Raw genomic sequence first — 18,078 nt, forward strand, 5'->3', positions numbered from 1 at the left:
CATATATATATATACTATGTTTACAGGGCTACTTATAAGAAATTTAATGAGAGCAGTGTCTCTGTTATGTTGGAGTAATCGAGTATTAGATTCATATATATACTTTCTGCATTTAATTATCGTTGTCTTTAAAAAATGAACAATCAAATTATTATTATAATTCTGATCAGCTCAGGACTCTTCGCTTTTTACCGAGCTCAAGATATTTCGACGTATTTAACGGATAAACGTTTCATCGATAAGGAACTTCATTGTTTATTGGAGACAGGGGAGTGCGATGGATTTGGAGATCAATTAAAACGTGAGAATCATATTCTATTATTTCTATTCTTACATTATAAATCGTCTCATAATTATGCGAACTTACAAATAAAACATACTTTATTGAGTTTATTTTTTTTTGTGCATTTGAAGTAAATTAATATATATAAAATTATAAAATTATTATATAATTAAAATAGACGCCAAAAACGTGTATAATTTTTTTTATTGAAAATTGTGTTTTTATGTGTATACAGGTATACTGCCCGTAGTACTCAAGGACAATTGTCGCCGTTGCACTCCGCAGCAGAAAATAAATCTACACAGATTGATACAATTTCTACAATCTCGATATCCCACACAATGGCGCACGATCGAAGGAATGTACACCTCACGAGCTCATCATTTCAATGAAAATAAATAGTCTCGTTCGTTTCTTCATTTTGTTTCGAAAATGATTATATGACGACGTGGATAGCGATAAAGATCAATTCATTTAAGACATGCGTTATCATCATGTTAAATATTTCTTTTATGTAACACTTATTTTTTTTTACCCCTTTTTTATACATATAAACTAAAGAAAAAATCTAAATCTTTTTATTTCTTATGTATATATATCCTTATATTTTTTTCTCCAGCCGTTTGTCAATGTATTTTTAATATAAAAAAAGATTTGTGGCAATATTTTTTTTATAATTATACCGGAAAAACTTCTTGAAGTAATATGTATATATACATACACACACACACACACGCACATAAACATGTATATATATATATATATATTAAAAACATTGTCATAAAAGTAAAGTCTAGAGATAGGATTGTTTTTTGTATAATTATATTTTTTATGTGTGTTTGTAAAATATCAGTTATAAATGTGAATTACAGTACATATAAAAAGAAAGTTTATTTTGTAAAGTAGTTCGATAAAAACAAATTTTATCACGGTTTTAGATATGACGTCTCAAACTCGAACCTTTCTCGAAAAAAGCATGATTTATTTAAAAATTCTTGTATACGATAAGAGGCTACAGCCAGTGAGATTATCGGTGAATCGGTATTAGCGGTTCATCGAAGCCACTTTCTCTTCATGCGTCACACGTTTTAATAGTTTGTGTGATTTGTGCACTATTACTGTGTAAGATTTCTTAATTACATACATGTCATCGCATTAATGTATTTCTTTTTTTTTTTATATATATATACAATAGACAGAGGCGAATTGAAAAATATTGAAAGTAAAAATCAATTGTTTTTGATAATATAGATGGTGTATGTCACATTTTTTTATTGCAAAAAGCTTATGCTAATAAGTTACATGAAAATGTCTCTCACAATTATTATCGAAAATATATTGTCCAAAGCACAAACTTTATAGTCCGCTTCTCTTGATGTAACGCATCAATAGAGTGGGTCAAAGACTCGACCTGCTATGCATATCAATAGCTTGCAATCAGATAAAGATCCTAACGCAACACACATACATATACATATATATAAAGATTATATACATATATATAAAGATTGAAGAAATAATTAATTAAAATTTTATCTAAGGAAATACGAGAATTTTGAAATTCGAGAAAAAGAAATCTAATTATCTTTTTCTTTTCAAATTTATGGAACTTATGCAAAATTGATTGATGATATTATTCATAGATGAAATTATAGAATTTAATCATGAAAGCTTTTCCTGGATATTATCATTTTATCATGGAAGAAGATTCTAATCTAGTTACTATTTCTTTGTATTTCTTATTTAATTGAAATATTTAAGTATTTAAATCAAATACGACATATTAAATCTAACATGACGTAATATATTTGACTTAAATATTTCAATTAAAAAAAATACAAAGAAACAGTAATTGGTTGGACAAATCTAATTAAGTTAACAACTTTTTTTCTCAGTGTACGATAGAATAAAATATTCAAATTCATTGCCGCAGGTAATTTTTATTAATGTAAGACGTCATACACTACTTCTAGGGAGTCAATTGTCAAAGACATTCGAATTGCACGGCAGGTAATACATAATAAACCCCTCCGTTCGAATCGTTCTCCGTTCGACTATATAAAGGCTGTCGGCGATTGACGCTTTTTAACTTCTGTCTGAAGCCTTGTCGACCGAGGAAGAAATCAAAATTGTGTGTAATCTCGTACTTATCGATAATTTTCCATAATGAAGAAATATTTCTTAATCTTGTTGACCTTGTTGATGATGACCCTGATTGCCGCCACTGAGAAATATTCTAGAAAATACGATGACGTGGACGTGGACAAGATTCTTCAAAGTAATCGTATTCTCAACAATTATATCCGGTGCCTGTTGGACGAAGGACCCTGCACCGCCGAAGGTCGCGAATTAAGAAGTACGTATATAGGAAAGGAAAAGTTAAAAGAATGAATCTAATAAGAGACATTATAAAATTTTCATTTCCCCCCCCCCCCCCCCTTACTTTTATACGTCACATTAATTCAATGAATATATATACAGTATTATATTGTAGTTGTGGTTGCAATATTACGGTAGACTCAATATCCATACTCTCTCTTCCCCCCCCCCTCCCCTCCCTCCATCATTCCTTCCTCATCCTCTCTCCATTACATAATGTTTACTGTCAACTTTCTCGCTCAATTATACATATATCCGGAGTTGTTCAAGTAATATTACTTCTTTATATTACTTTTTAAGATCGAAAATTAATTCTAATTTTAGACCAAATAATGTATATATAACACTTTATTAAGTTTCAAATACGAATAAATGATATGAAAAGTAGCAAATAAATTCAATTTTTTGTATGTTCAAATATTTGTAATAATATTTAATATTTATTCATCGGTAATATTTTAATTGCTGTTGTAATATTTTAAAAAGCTATAATGTATTAATATAAATTCATAAAAGATATTTTTTCTGCATTATATCTCGGAATAATTTAAATTATATAACAAATTTAAGAAATTAGGCTCACGTCCCATACAGGACTAAAGCTTGCAACAACATTGCTGCAACATTGCAATATTGCATATTGTAGTTTAATGTTGCAGAAATATTACAAAGACATTATTTTACAATATAACTTTAGTAATGTTACAGCAACATTCCAAAAATATTCCAAAGAAAGTATTCGATAATCGCTAGTTCATTCGTTTACCGCTATGCGGCGCATATTGCGCTATCTATTTCGCATTTAATTTTTAGTCACGATGATTATATAAATTTACAAAGAGCGACTAATGAAATTAAAGATATAATAACTATTTTTATTAGCTTAAATTGTATGATATAATCCCAACACAGGGGCCTCAGACATTGGACTAAGAATTCTTTTAATAGTTTCCATTGTTATATAAAATCAAAAATTTGATAATAATTTTTTAACATGCAAAAGATACTTCAGATTTTAATAAATAAATTTTAAGATTATATGAAGATAAGAAAGATGTGAAAAAACTTGTATGCGTAAATCCACCACAATCTTTTTGCATATCTGAATATTTGTACCGAATGTGTACCGAAAAATTTACAATTTATATCGTGTTATTATTATAATACAGAAAATCTATATACACACTAAATCCTGATTCTTATATGCCTAATTTCTTATTATTTTTCTCATATGTTAAAGATATTATGTCGATAAATATACATAAAGCATTATTGCATATATAATATTATATTGCTATGTTGTTGCAATATTATATTGCAATATTTCTGTAGGCGGACATTTTACTGTTGCTACAATATCATAACAACGTTGCAGCAACATTTCGTAATGTTTCTGCAATGTTGCAATGTTGCAGAAAAATGTTGCTGCAATGTTGTTGCAATCTTGCGGTGCTGTATGGGGTGTGACATCACAAATTTCAAATAATCGCAAGCTAGTAAGAGACAGAACGTAGCGTGTTAGTTTTATAGAAAAATAAGTTTTCTATGAAACTGAATATGTGCACAGGGCACGAAATTTACTTGGTGCTATATCAAGATTTGTAAAACTAATCTCAATTCGAGATTTATAATAACCCCTCATCTCTTTACCCCCCCCCCCCTCCCTGGAGAGACGAAGGCGAGAAAAATATCGGGGCGAAGTCGCTGAATCGGGAAGGCTTTTCTCGCCTTCGTCTCTCCAGAGGGGTAAAGAGGGATTATTATAAATCTCGAATTGAGATTATTTTTAAAAATCTTACTTTATAACTGGCGCACTACCATTCGTGTTCTGGCTTCTGGCTCTTACTAGCCCGCGATTATTTTAAATTTTAAATTATATAGCTGCAGCAATATTATTAATTATAATAGAATAATAATATATATGAATTTTATTTTATTCTCAGAGATTTTACCGGATGCTGTATCGAACGTTTGCAGCAAGTGTAATAGTGATCAAAAGGCTGCAGCAGAGAAAGTGATACATCATCTTAAAACAAAACGATCCAAAGATTGGGATCGTCTTGTTGCCAAATACGATCCTCGTGGCGAATATAAGAAGAACTACGAGAAATTATAGTCTTCTTTCAAAATATTTTAATTATAATCATTACATATTTTTGTAAAAAAAGGTAGTTATTGTAAAGTATAAAATATTCGTCGATATTGAGAATACAAAATATAGATGTAATACATGATGATGATATATTCGAGTGGAATTTGGAAATACAGAACAAATATAAAATTTAATAAAAGTTTTATTTTATTCATTGAATCAGCATCTTTCGCGCAAACATGCATAATGTAAACTTATTAATCTGTTACTCACGGATTATTTTTCCAAATAAAACAGATGCCATAATGTCATTATCATTAAAAATGTTTTATGCAAAAGGTATATTTGTCAATAAGTTTACATGTAATGTTATCAATCATAATGTCATTGTTATATTTACGGATACATTCCAAGAAATATTGACAATATATATTATATATTCCAAAGAAAATATCAAGAGATAAAGTTGATTTAAAATTTCTTCATTCGACACGTCTTTTCTTAACTAACGATCCAAGCTGAAACAAATAAATATATAAATAAATATAAATACATAGATTAAAATTTATACACGAAATGTCCTAAAATTTCCGAATCACAATACTAATTTTTTTGATATACATACACACATTTAAAGCTATATAATTTATATGATTTATGTATATTTTTTATGCATACTATTTTTATCATTGGGTTTTTTTTATGAATACTTTACTTTGTGGCTAAACATTAATCATTTTCGAACTCAATTTTTCAACCTTTCCTGCCACAATATTTTAATTTGCGAATTTTAGAACATTCTTTATATATATGTATTTATGTGAATGCGAATAAAATTTTTTAAATAAATTTAAATATTGTATGTATGCAATTGTTATACGACGTACAAGATCCGAAATTGCTGGTAGATTATTGGTTTGATCAGTAACGGTAGACTCTTGTTCGCGAGTTTCTTTCTGAGTAGCCGCTTTTTTCATATTTCTATGTTGTGGAAAAGTAGGCATAAGTTTTGGATCGCAAGCTGCAATAATATCAAATTAGTTAGATAGCTCTATTATAAGTTCTGTTTCAAGAGGACAATTCTAAAGAAAATTAAAAATGCGTTTATATATATATATATATAAACGCATTTTTAATTTTCTTTAGAATTGTCCTCTATATATATATATATATATATATACTGACGTAAAGGAGCTTCTTTGAAGTAACTGCTTTGCAAACATTCTTCGGCGGTTGCTCTTTTTTTGGGATCGTACATAAATAAAAAGTTCAATAATCTAAGACCAGCGGCACTCAACCAAGGAAATCTTTGTTTCAAATTATTATATGGTTGTTGTTTAAGTGTAAAATTCTGCAGCGCTGGTAAAGAGTTAAATTCTGGCCAAATAGCTTCACTGGGTGTACCCAATAAGTCAACAATTAATTCTAATTGAGCTATTTCTGTTCTACCTGGTAATAAGGGTCTATGTCCCAATAGCTCTCCTATAATAAAATAAATGATATACAATGTACGCATAACGTTTACGCATATAAACAGTATAACAATATTAAAACATCCTGTTTAACATTAATTTCTTACCCAATATGCATCCAGCTGCCCACATATCGACAGAAGTAGTTTGCGTCTTGGCTTGCAATAGTAATTCCGGTGCTCTATACCACAATGTTACTACTCTAGGAGTCATTGGTTTTAATGGTAAACCAAACCATCTGGCCAATCCAAAATCAGCAATTTTTACGCAGCCTTTATCGGTCATAAGAAGATTAGAAACTTTCAAGTCTCTATGAACAATAAAATTATGATGCAAGTAACGAAGACCCTTTAATACTTGCAACACTATACATTTGACTTGACTCTCTGAAAACGGTGCCTGCATATTGTCCAGTAAACTCGCTAGATCTTGTTCGCAATATTCCATCGCTAGGAATATGCTTTCTAGACTTCTGCCTACTACTACTTCCCTTAGATGCACGATATTTTCGTGTCGACATGATAACAAGACTGATATTTCCCTGAGACCACTTACTGGCAATCCATCCTTCTCATGTTCCATTCTTACTTTCTTCAATGCAACAACTTTGTCATTTTTTGTATCTCTCGCTCGATATACAATTCCATAAGTACCTTCTCCAATACGATTCAGCTTTTCAAACTCAGAAACAAACCTACATTTACCAAGCTGTAAGAAAAATATGAACCAAGCTTAATGTCATATAAATATATTCAACAAAATTTATAGAATCAAAAGTTTATTACAATGTCTTGTTCTGGTATCTCCATAGGTTTGCCGGTTAGAAAAGATGTTAATACTCCTTTCCTCGTGATAGGGGCTGATGGATCAGGCCCCGAATCGGACGCTGCTTTCTTATCGCTATCATTACGTTCCACCGACTTTTTCTCCAAGCTTTCCTCTATAAAATAGTAAAATCATTATATATTCTATTATCAAGTGCTATGTTACGTTTCCGAAATTAAATATAAGTTGCTTAAACACTTTATTACACTTGCTTGTATAATTATTGTGTTATTTCAATTTCATATTCATATTTATAATTAGTTTATGAAATTAAGATATATTCATTATACCTTTCGTCATTCTGGCTACTAAACTACACGAAAAACTGATCAATTGAACAATAGTATTACGCGAATTGGAAATTGAAGCAATAGATTTTTCCGGATCAGTGTGTTGCGAGAGCCGGGTTTCTCGCGCATGCGCGATGTAGTTAGGACCACAGACTTCGATTAAACCATAGCATGTAAACATATGTAGACATAAACATATATCTATGGATTAAACATTATCCTGATTGGTCAATCAAACGCTACTTTACTCCAAGATGTAAATTTTTTGAACGCAACCAAATCGGAAACTTCTCAGCAAAAAAAATATATATGTCAAAATGTTATGATTGGCTGTCAAATAGAAAAATTTTTGGGGCTTTAAAAATTCTCTATTCCATAGCCAATAGAAATATTTTATTTATCTGTGTTCGAAATCCGTGTATTGTATCCATATAGCAGGAAATTAAATAAAATTAAAATTAAATATATTAAAAAATTAATTAATATTAAAAAATTAAAATTAAAATCAAAATTAAAATAAAATTAAGATTAAATTAAAATTAAATTAAAATAAAATTTTCCTATGTTTATGATGATATCTATATTATACACACATCGTGACAACAGACCGTTATGTGCAGACAAGTTTGAAATCTTCAGAGTAATTTGGAATTGTGTTGTGTAGTGATTGCAATCGTTTTCCATTTGCGAAAAATTTGTTTACTAAAATTTACATTGTTGATTCAAATAGCGTACGTTAAATAAAGACGTGTGAAAATGTAGATAGACGAGTAGAAGGAAATTGGGGGAAAGCTAACCCGTGTAAAAAGAATTCGAATAATTGGATGTGAATGATTATTATTTTTTTACGACATACAATTTCTTAATTAAAAGGATTAAATTTTATACTCTTGGAAGAATAAAGATTACATTACAAAATATCTATTCTATGGTAAGTATCGTTTTTTTAGAGATAAAAAGTAGAATTGTCTTTAGGAAATTAGATTATTGTTTGGATCATTTATAAAATTCATTTTTCTAGTTATCTGATTTCGCAGAGACTAAATTTTACATAGATATTGAATGATTTAATTGTTATACTTGAAATTTTTTAGCGTTTTAAAAAGAATTTTGTTTTTCTTTATATTTGCAACTCTTATTAAAATAAGACTTTATATAAATTTATATTTTTAGCACAATTTGAGTGAAAATGTTTCGAATAAAAAGCACGCCACATCATTCTGATCATTTTACTTTTGGATATCAATCTGAGAGCTCAGGTTAGTCAGATTGTTTTTTTTTTTTTGTTATGTATATATTCTCATTGGTATAATGTTAAATTTGGCTAATTTAGAAATAAATTATTATTAAAATAAATTATTAAAAATAAATAATTATATATAATATATAAATAATGCTATTAATTAACATATAAATGTATTAAGCACATTATTCTTCATACTGTAATTATTTAAAGAAAATTAAATGATTTTTTATTTTAGTACGAGAGTTATCCAAACCTGTAAGAATTACGCAACTATTTGGATCATGTAAGCGGTCACAAAACGGTCAAACAAGTAATGTCAATTTTTTATATATATAAAAAAATTGTTATATATATATATATAGAGAGAGAGATACATATATATATTTGCTTTATTTCATTGTTGATATTACTAACAAAAAATGTATCATTTGCAGATTCAACTAGTAAAATTAGATTGCCTGAAAGAATCACTCCTCATTTGAAAAGTGCAAATCGAAAAGGAAATGGTTAGTATATGTAGTTTTCTTCCTTATTTTTTTATCTATATATTGTTTATATTTTATTATAGTTAACAACTGTGTATCATATTCTTTTTTATAATCCTATTCATTTTATTTTATTTATTTTTTCTATGCAGAAACAATCACACGTGTAAGTCTGTCTTGTAACAAGAGGAATGTGCGGCGAAATTTAAGTTTTACGAAAATACCAACTAAAACTGAAACATCTGTAATAACAAGTAAAAATAATTTAAATGATAGTTCGAAAAAAGAAAATTCACATTTATCTACAAGAAAAAGTTTCTTATTGCCACCGAATAGCGTAAAAGATTTCTATGTTAAGAACAGATCCAAACAAACCAATTTTATATCACCTCAAGTATGCATCTCAGACTACTCTGTGTGTGACAATAAGTATCCCAAAATATCCGAGAAATCGGAAACGGATTGCTCATCTCCTGTGAGAGTTACAAGTTCGCGAATTAATTCTGTCATACACAAAGAAATTAACAAAACAATGATACAACATTTATCATCGCAAATGTTTACTAAGTATGATCAGTCTGGGATAGATATTTTACATTCAGAATGTACAGACACGAAGAATGATGCAATGGGAAAAGAAATTGTCAATAGTTCAATTAATGTTGAGGAAAAGAAATGCTTATCTACGAATACAAACAATTACAGAAAAGACTTGCATCAATCTGCACAAGATGTTGAAATGATAAATCAGCCATGCTTGAATTTAAACCATAGCACTAACAAAAATGATGAATATGTAACTTTTAATAAGACACAGCTTACAATTTTGGCATCTAAACTGGAACATGACATTCGCAGATTAGAAGAAGATATATTGCCGAATTTGAGATTTACATTTACTACTATTATGGATGTATTATCTACGGTAAACATAACAAAAAAGGAAAGCGATAACAATGATACTAAGATTACACAGCAAATGACTGAAAATTTAAATGATCATATAAAAATGATGAATGATATAAACACAAAATCACTATGTGTGATTAGCAACATTAATACTGAGGAAAATATTAATATTGAAAAAAGTATTAATATTGAAGACAGTCATACTCCAAAAGAAGGTTATAAAACACCTGATACTAATTTAATGAAATTTATGAAAACAGATGTAAGTGGAAAGAACAATCCCCGAATTCGATCATTGTGTCAGTTTGATCTTAGTTCCGAAAGCAATAAGGAAAATGATAGCTTTGTAAATTTAGAAAATATGCTGGATATCACGAATATAAAGTCTAATGTAACGATTGTATCGCTAAAAAAAAACACACCTGTGTTGAATAAGTACAAAAACAAAAAAGAAGAGAGACCTTTGAAGGAATATATGGCTTTAAAGTCACGTATGAGTTGTTTGTTAACACCTAACATTAAACACTTTAATAATTCACAATCAAAAAATGATAATTTACATTCTGAAAGTGGTGAAGCAAAAGCTTCCTTATCGGGTAAGATACTCGCAGAGCTTTATAATTTATATGAAGACTAGATACATAATAATTTCGTGTATATCAGTCGATTTTCTCTATTTTAAGATTATTTTCTAAAGACTAGTTTTTTTTAATGCTGAAGACTAATATTCCAAAAGAAATTTGTAAAACTTGTGATGAAAATGTTGCATTTGCTATATATCATCACATAATGAATATAGAAAAGCAACGCAAGAGAAGAATCTTTGAAGAATAAAAACAACTGACTTGGAATATATGAATTTTAGAAAATAGTGGGAATCGGCGTATTACATATATACTCAATATTCCATACCTAATAAATGTTTTAATCATAAGTTGAAATGCGCAATAAATAATTGTTGTAATATTTATTTTAAAATTAAGAATTTGTGTGTGTATATATATGTGTTTTGTACGCATGTCTGTACATATGCGTGTGCATGTGCTAAGAAACTGGTTTTATCAAAGAATTTTTTTATATAAATAAATGATATAGATTAACAAATGTAAAATTACTTTTGTGTATTATGTACAATGTTTTTTTATAAATAAATATATATCAACATTTATTTAGAATAAAGATATAAAAATATTACAGAGAAACAAGTTTCGTATTAAAAATTTTTTTATATAAATAAATAATATGGATCATTATAGATGTAAAGTTACTTATGAGAAGTATTATGGCCTTTTTTTTAAATAAATATATATTAATGTTTATTAAAATAACGGGGGATATGAAAATATTAAGTCTACGGCACACACGATACACATTATTGTGATATTACCGATGATTGATAAAATAAATGATTTTATTTTCTCGAAAATGCAAAATTTACCAACAGTCGTGGATAAACAATCGATAAACTATGTTTCTCGCATTTACGAAATGTGACCGCTATAGGGCGTCTCGATCGCGTGTCTGAATATTTTTTTCTCGTTTTCTCGGATGTGCTTCGCAATAAGAGAAGGATGACACAATCCAATTTGTGTTTTTACTCCCGATACAAATCATCGTCGACCGTGTCAATTGTCGTCGATTGTTGACTATGTTATGCTGATATAATATGCGCAAATAAGTGTTATTAATCAAGAGAGGACAAAGCTATGGCGCGTCCGAAGCACAAAGCGAGCGCGGATGTATGCGCAGACTGTGGGACACTCGGTGAGCAACATCGTTTTTTTTTTGGCAATCACTTATTTAGTCCCGCGCCTTCAACAGTTCGGGATATCCCAGTTTTTTATTTTTTTTATTTTTTTTTTTTTAGGATGTAAGACATGACAATTATCAAACGTGTGTTTCAATTTTTATATAACGTAATCGAAAATGTAAACATACATTTCTTAATAGAGTATTTTAGTTAGAATATTTATTAATTATTTATTTAAAAGAGAAGTCACAGAATTGAAAATAATTGTTGTTTTAGAGCCAGGATGGGCGTCGATAAATAGAGCTATTTTGCTATGTGACGACTGTTGCGGAATTCATCGTAGTCTAGGCCGTCATGTGTCACATATTAAGTCGCTGCACAAGAGCGTTTGGAATACAAATTTATTGAATGTTAGTACACAATTGCTGAAAAGCAATTGAAGGAAAGGCTCTTTTAGAATTTATATATTACTTATACATCGTATTGCAATGTTTGAAATAACTGCATATAAATTTTTTCAGATGGTGCATACTTTGAATGACAATGGAGCTAATAGTATTTGGGAACATTCTCTGCTAGATCCTAGCAGCTTGAAAATTAGTAGAAGAAAACCCCAGGCTAAGGATCCTTTACAGTTAGTGATTTATACAATAAATCTTATGTGTTCAGAGAGAAAAGAATCTTTACATTGTTACTTTGATATTTCTAAAGATCAGATTAAATCAGATTTAAATGGAGATTAATTATTATGATTCTTCTAAATAGAACTAATTCTGAATACTGGAAATACTTTTAAATATCAAGCATTCTCTATATATTTTTTTATATAAGTTTATATTTCTTATTTGTTATACTACCTGCTTATAGTCCTGTAAAAGCAGATTTCATTAAGGCAAAGCATCAACACCTGGCATTTATATTACGACCAAGCAAGGAAGAATGTTGTACCGAAGAGGAACTCAGTAGACAATTACATAGTAGTGTTCGTACAAGCAATTTAGAAACTTCATTGAGGCTATTGGCACAGGACGCTAATCCCAATTATTTTTACAAGGTATATATATATATATATATATATACATACATATATATATTTTAATATTTATTATATAATTTTAATATTATGTTAATTAATATAATAAAATTAATATAAAATAATTTACAAGTATATATTTTAAAATATGTTATTATTAAATATAATTGAATTATAAATGAAAACATTTCTTGAATTATATATATATATGTGTGTGTAGGAGAAAGGAACCACACCCTTACATGTTGCAGCTCGCGCTGGACAAAATCTCCAAGTAGAACTTTTAATAGCTAATGGCGCTGATCCGAGTGTAGTTGATCTAAATGGTCAAATAGCTACTGATATTGCTAAGTAAATAAAGTTTAATATGGAATATATATATATATATATATATATATATATATATATATATATGATAAAAATATGAAATATTTTGTTTATTATTTTAGGATGGCAGGACATATAGATTTGTCCGAACGCATAATTGAATGTATGTATGAAGTAACAGATAGATTAACATATCATATATGCTCCCGTAAACCAAATCATCGAAGTGATGAACATCTCATCATTTCTGACTTGACCTCTAACTTAGACAAAAATGAGCCAGCTTTGGAAGGAAAAAGCAGATTACAAATGGTATGTAGAAATTTACATCAAGATTATTTACTTCACTTATTTTTGTTCTGTATTTTGCTTAATTTGCTTTATTTCTGTACAGTTGTCAAATCACTTGTTGGAGGAATTGGCTATGGATGTTTATGACGAGGTGGATCGCCGAGAAACAGAAACAAGTGAGTGTTATTTTTATATTCTTTACATTTTACATGCTTTATATATAAAAAGTAGAAATACACTGATTATAAATTAAATATTATATATTTAAATTATTTGAATGATATATATATATTTTTGTCATGCTATTCCTATGGAAGGGTGAGTAAAAACTTTTTCAGCTTAGCAATACGATTCTAATTCATAATTATGAGTGTAATAAAAACATTTATTAAAAAATGAAATAATAATAATAATAACAATATATAGGAAAACAGATTAATATCTAATATTTTATATATAGTTTGGTTTTCAACTGCATCTCTCCCAGAGAAGTGTGCTGTTCCATTTCTGCCAGTTAATCCACAATTGTCATCTACCAGGAATCAAGGAAGACAGAAATTAGCAAGATTCACACCAAAAGAATTCACTACACTTATAGCAGATTTACTAGTTGAAGCTGGTCGAAGACATATGCTTGCTAACAACGCATTTCAAAGTAATACTATTGAATTAAAAAACATTTATTTTATTTATTTTATATGACAGAATTTTATATATTTTATTGTACTATTATATATATATATTGTCCTTTAGATCCTGCGATATCTATGCTGCACAAAGAACAACTCGGTAAACATGGATCACAAATGTCTGACGATGAACCTTTGTACGATAGTGTCGCATCCGATGATGACTATACTGCTTTAACATCTACAGATAATACCTCGTCTGATGTGGCAAATGAAATTAAAATTAATAATGAGGTAAGCTTTAACAAGTAAGAGATTCAATAAGTATGGTTAACAAATTATTTCGAAATTTGTTCTTTGAATACAATGTTAAATACATATAAACGAAATCGTTTCTATTTCTAAATTAATAGTTTCAGTATTGTGTATCCTTCTTAGTATAAAAAAATCAAGATATTTTATCTGATTTATATATAAATTGTGATATTTTGTGAAAATATATTATTTTAGCACAAAGTGCTTAATTTTCTTTAAACTACTTCAAAAAAAGATAAGGAAAAAAAATAATATTTCGTAAAACTTGTATATATATTCATCTATTTGTAATATAAATATTAAAAGTATCGGCACTATTAACAAAAAGAGAAGTAAGAGAATTTTCAGGAAATTTGCAAGATTTGAATAGATACATGCTATATATTAGACTACAGAAATATATTAAACTATAATAATTTTTGTGTCATTTTAAAAATGTGTACTCTGTGTCAGTTTAAAATAAAGATGCATTATGTTGTTTAGGAAGCATTTGCACCAATGGCCAAAGGTCTTCCATCTATGGTAGAAGTTTTAAAAAAACAATTAACTTTATCCGAATCAACTGTACGAGACCTCCGCGAGCAGATATATACTTTACAAAACGCCGTTGAGCAACTGACTCAAGAAAATAACGAGCTCAAACGTATGCTACAGGTAATTATGCGAAATTTTATCTTATATGCAATACACGAGTAGTATTATCCATTAATATATCAATATTTATAATCGTACTGAATACTGAAAATTGAAAACAATTTATAATTTAGATAAAAGGTTCCAATGATGACAACATAAACGGACATATCGGTGGAGAACAAGAACCCGAATTAGAGCCAGTGCATGACATCAAAACGTCCACTATACGTGGAAATCAACGACCGGCATCTATGTACGAGACAAGAGAGGGCTTACGAAAACCAGCATCGTGGTCAACGACTATTTGTCAAGTAATTAACAATTTCTGAAATAATTATGTTAATAAAATATATCGATTATTTGTTTGTATTATTCCAACCTAGACGAAACGCGATGCAGAGGTCTTATCGCGGAATAACACGCAGAGTCTGTGGGAATATGGCGCGCCTAATCTGCCACCCAGCGAAGAGGTGACCCGACGAACGGAACAAGTCACCAGGCGAATTCAAGAGCTGTGGATGGCTATGCAAGATCCGAGCCAACGAGAAGCTTTTGTCCCTTGTGCCGAGAGGATACGCGTTGCTGTTGCCGAACTAACTGCCATATTTCCTCAGGTAAAATTATTCATTTTTTTTTTCGAGCGTTCATTCATTTTCTCACATTTGCTAAATTAGAAAAAAGTAATTTCTATTGTACCAATAGAATCCACTGGAGGAAAATATCAAATCTGCTTTACGTCAGTTAAATGGCAACACTGGGAGACTTCAAGCGGAATGTTCCGGTCTTCAAAGATGCACCAGTGATGCCGAACACATGGATCGTTGCCTGCAGCAAGTACGTTCATGCGCTTACGATATTGCCAAAGCAACCAAGCTACTTGTTACGCAGTTTCAAACATAGTTTTTTTTAACAGAAGAAATATCGGAACTCTATACATATATATATATATTTATACGCTGTAGTAAATGTAAATACTTTAGCATAGCATACCAAGCTTATTAGAAATTTTTCCTTCCAGGCCTTAATTACATAATTATTGCAATGTGCTTTTTATATATACACTTTTACACTTTTAGTAAGGTCCGTTTTTTATTGTTTTCCCTTAAGTTTAATATACATATGAGAGTAAAAATTCACTCCTTTTTTTACTCATTATTAAATTATTTAATCAAACTAGGTTATTAAATTTATATTCTAAAATATGCGATTGAATAATCTAATAAGTAAGGCATGTCATTATTTGAGAATATATTTTATAATGGATACTATTTAATATACCTGACAAAGACTGAATAACGGCAAACCAATGAGTTCTACACAATCTAAGTTTATAAGTTTTGTTTAACATGTGTATAAATTTTATTTAAGCAAATTATAGAAGAAGTCTCATCAGTTAGATATTAAAATAAAACACACATAAGCGAAAAACAAGATATTATTCTTTACATTTGATGTATATTCTATGTAACAAACAGAGATAAAAAACAATTATTTATAGATAATATATTGGATGATTGCATAAGTTCGTGCCCGATTTTCATAGATGGCATTAAGTTACTGCATGACGGAGTTCTATTGTTTTTGTGTGGTAATTGTTGCTTACACTGAATAGATGACGTTGTCTTATGTCAATTTAGCGTCAGATATTGTTCAGATAAGTCCATTTGTGCATAAGAGAAATCATTAAAAATGGAGAACGAAAAGGTGCATTTGCGGCATGTAATGCTATATGAATTTCGGAAAGGCGTGAGTGTTGGGATTGCACAAAAAAATATTCAAAGCATTTATTTGGACCGCGCTCCTGCTCTCCGAACAGTCAAAAAGTGGTTTGGCAGATTTCGAAATGGTGATTTCAACATGGAGGATCAACCCCGCTCTGGACGGCCTTCTGGCATTGATGATGACATTGTGCATGCCTTAGTGGAAAGAAACCCAAGGATTACAACTGAGGATATTGCTGAGAGGCTGAACATCGATAATTTAACCGCTTTTCGTCATTTAAAAAAGCTTGGATACATTTCCAAGCTTGATACGTGGGTACCGCATCTTCTGACTGAAAGGAATAAGCTGCAGGAAAACTGCAGGAGTTGCAATGGGAAATTCTGCAGCACCCGCCATATTCTCCAGATATTGCGCCTTCAGATTTTTATCTGTTCCGGTCTTTGCAGAATAGTTTAAATGGCAAGAATCTCAATTCCGAGGAAGCTGTCGAAAACCACCTTACAAACTTTTTTCAAGAAAAACCAAGTTCTTTCTTCAAAAATGGAATCGACAAGCTTATAGATCGTTGGAAAACCATTGTAGAAAAGAATGGAGACTATATAATTGATTAATAAAAGTGTTATCTCTAAAATATAATCTATTGAAGTTTATATTTAAATCGGGCACGAACTTATGCAATCACCCAATATAACAATTCAGACATTGTTATTATATTATGAATGTAGGAGATATAGATCTCCTTAAAGATCTAAGTATTTCCGTTGAAAAATATTTAACAATTGTATTATAATAGCGATCTTTTACCTAAAATAAAATTTGTATTAAATGCGCATTCAAAGAATCTTTTTAAATATCTGATATCTCTGTATATTTCTGATCTGTGTGTTTAATTATGTAATTAAAAGCATATAAATAAAGTTCTTTACAATTACCTTTATATATTTTTTGTTTAATAATAATATCTATTGTGTATAATGTAAATAAATATCAATAATTTTCAGTATTAGTAATGTGTATCAGAACATATAATTTCTTTTGTATCGACCGAATTCATATTATTCGATGGTCGACGCTCATGTAATGCCACCTTTAGATCTGCTACATTCGAAAACTCTATGTAAGTTTTCTATATTTACGGTAACAAACATAAAAAAAAAAATTTTTACCGGATTAGGGGCTCCGCACAATAAAGCGGGGAGCAGACACTTGCATAAACGCATAATTATAAGTATAAGGAATTTGATTGGTCAATTTCCTTATGCATAAGGAATAAGGAACAGGGAATAGAGAACAGAGAACAACCGCAGTGGAGGGAATGCGCACACAAGCGTATACGTGTAATGCGCATCCCTTTCACACTACTATTGTTCTCTATTCCCTGTTCCTTATTCCTC

General features: G+C 29.6%; 5 protein-coding genes across 6 annotated transcripts; 4 read left to right on the plus strand and 1 right to left on the minus strand.

The window, feature by feature from the left end:
• The first annotated feature begins 135 nt into the window (after positions 1 to 135).
• On the plus strand, positions 136 to 789 carry LOC138941081 (ejaculatory bulb-specific protein 3). Its single transcript, XM_070310426.1, has 2 exons — positions 136 to 301; positions 519 to 789. The coding sequence occupies exons 1-2, from the start codon at positions 136 to 138 to the stop codon at positions 683 to 685; spliced, it is 333 nt and encodes a 110-aa protein (XP_070166527.1). The 3' UTR covers positions 686 to 789.
• A 1,597-nt stretch (positions 790 to 2,386) lies between these two features.
• Positions 2,387 to 4,924, plus strand: LOC138940990 (chemosensory protein 6). The gene is made up of 2 exons (XM_070310217.1): positions 2,387 to 2,639; positions 4,606 to 4,924. Exons 1-2 carry the CDS (start codon positions 2,450 to 2,452, stop codon positions 4,776 to 4,778), a joined length of 363 nt encoding a protein of 120 aa, XP_070166318.1. The 5' UTR covers positions 2,387 to 2,449; the 3' UTR covers positions 4,779 to 4,924.
• A 19-nt stretch (positions 4,925 to 4,943) lies between these two features.
• On the minus strand, positions 4,944 to 7,507 carry Cdc10 (cyclin-dependent kinase 10). Of its 2 annotated transcripts, none has more exons than XM_070310202.1 (6): positions 7,342 to 7,507; positions 7,012 to 7,166; positions 6,334 to 6,934; positions 5,940 to 6,236; positions 5,642 to 5,775; positions 4,944 to 5,272 (listed from the first exon to the last, which is right to left on the minus strand). In XM_070310202.1, exons 1-6 carry the CDS (start codon positions 7,349 to 7,351, stop codon positions 5,237 to 5,239), a joined length of 1,233 nt encoding a protein of 410 aa, XP_070166303.1. In that variant the 5' UTR covers positions 7,352 to 7,507; the 3' UTR covers positions 4,944 to 5,236. The 2 variants fall into 2 exon arrangements, with proteins under 2 accessions (XP_070166303.1, XP_070166304.1); XM_070310203.1 differs by lacking the exon at positions 7,342 to 7,507 and adding an exon at positions 7,250 to 7,319.
• Positions 7,508 to 7,963: 456 nt separating this feature from the next.
• Positions 7,964 to 11,155, plus strand: LOC138940980 (uncharacterized). The gene is made up of 5 exons (XM_070310200.1): positions 7,964 to 8,272; positions 8,515 to 8,600; positions 8,823 to 8,897; positions 9,022 to 9,093; positions 9,225 to 11,155. The coding sequence occupies exons 2-5, from the start codon at positions 8,531 to 8,533 to the stop codon at positions 10,616 to 10,618; spliced, it is 1,611 nt and encodes a 536-aa protein (XP_070166301.1). The 5' UTR covers positions 7,964 to 8,272; positions 8,515 to 8,530; the 3' UTR covers positions 10,619 to 11,155.
• Positions 11,156 to 11,495: 340 nt separating this feature from the next.
• On the plus strand, positions 11,496 to 17,539 carry Git (ARF GTPase-activating protein GIT1). Its single transcript, XM_070310190.1, has 13 exons — positions 11,496 to 11,745; positions 12,008 to 12,141; positions 12,253 to 12,365; positions 12,599 to 12,785; positions 12,985 to 13,115; positions 13,214 to 13,403; positions 13,486 to 13,558; positions 13,843 to 14,037; positions 14,136 to 14,305; positions 14,810 to 14,980; positions 15,094 to 15,273; positions 15,346 to 15,576; positions 15,665 to 17,539. The coding sequence occupies exons 1-13, from the start codon at positions 11,688 to 11,690 to the stop codon at positions 15,860 to 15,862; spliced, it is 2,031 nt and encodes a 676-aa protein (XP_070166291.1). The 5' UTR covers positions 11,496 to 11,687; the 3' UTR covers positions 15,863 to 17,539.
• Positions 17,540 to 18,078: the final 539 nt, after the last annotated feature.

Source organism: Polyergus mexicanus, unplaced genomic scaffold (assembly GCF_030449975.1).
Source record: "Polyergus mexicanus isolate NDT 795.1 unplaced genomic scaffold, iyPolMexi1.0 SCAF_18, whole genome shotgun sequence".
Lineage (NCBI taxonomy): Eukaryota > Metazoa > Arthropoda > Insecta > Hymenoptera > Formicidae > Polyergus > Polyergus mexicanus.

Coding starts and splice junctions, on each gene's coding strand:
- Cdc10 (XM_070310202.1), bottom strand. Junction 6,935..7,011: donor AGATACCAGAACAAGACATT/GTAATAAACTTT, acceptor TTTTTCTTACAG/CTTGGTAAATGTAGGTTTGT. Junction 6,237..6,333: donor GGCAGCTGGATGCATATTGG/GTAAGAAATTAA, acceptor ATTTTATTATAG/GAGAGCTATTGGGACATAGA.
- LOC138940980 (XM_070310200.1), top strand. CDS start 8,531: ATGTTTCGAATAAAAAGCACGCCACATCATTCTGATCATTTTACTTTT. Junction 8,601..8,822: donor ATATCAATCTGAGAGCTCAG/GTTAGTCAGATT, acceptor TTTTTATTTTAG/TACGAGAGTTATCCAAACCT. Junction 9,094..9,224: donor TGCAAATCGAAAAGGAAATG/GTTAGTATATGT, acceptor TTTTCTATGCAG/AAACAATCACACGTGTAAGT.
- LOC138941081 (XM_070310426.1), top strand. CDS start 136: ATGAACAATCAAATTATTATTATAATTCTGATCAGCTCAGGACTCTTC. Junction 302..518: donor ATTTGGAGATCAATTAAAAC/GTGAGAATCATA, acceptor ATGTGTATACAG/GTATACTGCCCGTAGTACTC.
- Git (XM_070310190.1), top strand. CDS start 11,688: ATGGCGCGTCCGAAGCACAAAGCGAGCGCGGATGTATGCGCAGACTGT. Junction 13,116..13,213: donor ATAGCTACTGATATTGCTAA/GTAAATAAAGTT, acceptor TTATTATTTTAG/GATGGCAGGACATATAGATT. Junction 14,038..14,135: donor TGCTAACAACGCATTTCAAA/GTAATACTATTG, acceptor ATTGTCCTTTAG/ATCCTGCGATATCTATGCTG.
- LOC138940990 (XM_070310217.1), top strand. CDS start 2,450: ATGAAGAAATATTTCTTAATCTTGTTGACCTTGTTGATGATGACCCTG. Junction 2,640..4,605: donor CGAAGGTCGCGAATTAAGAA/GTACGTATATAG, acceptor TTTTATTCTCAG/AGATTTTACCGGATGCTGTA.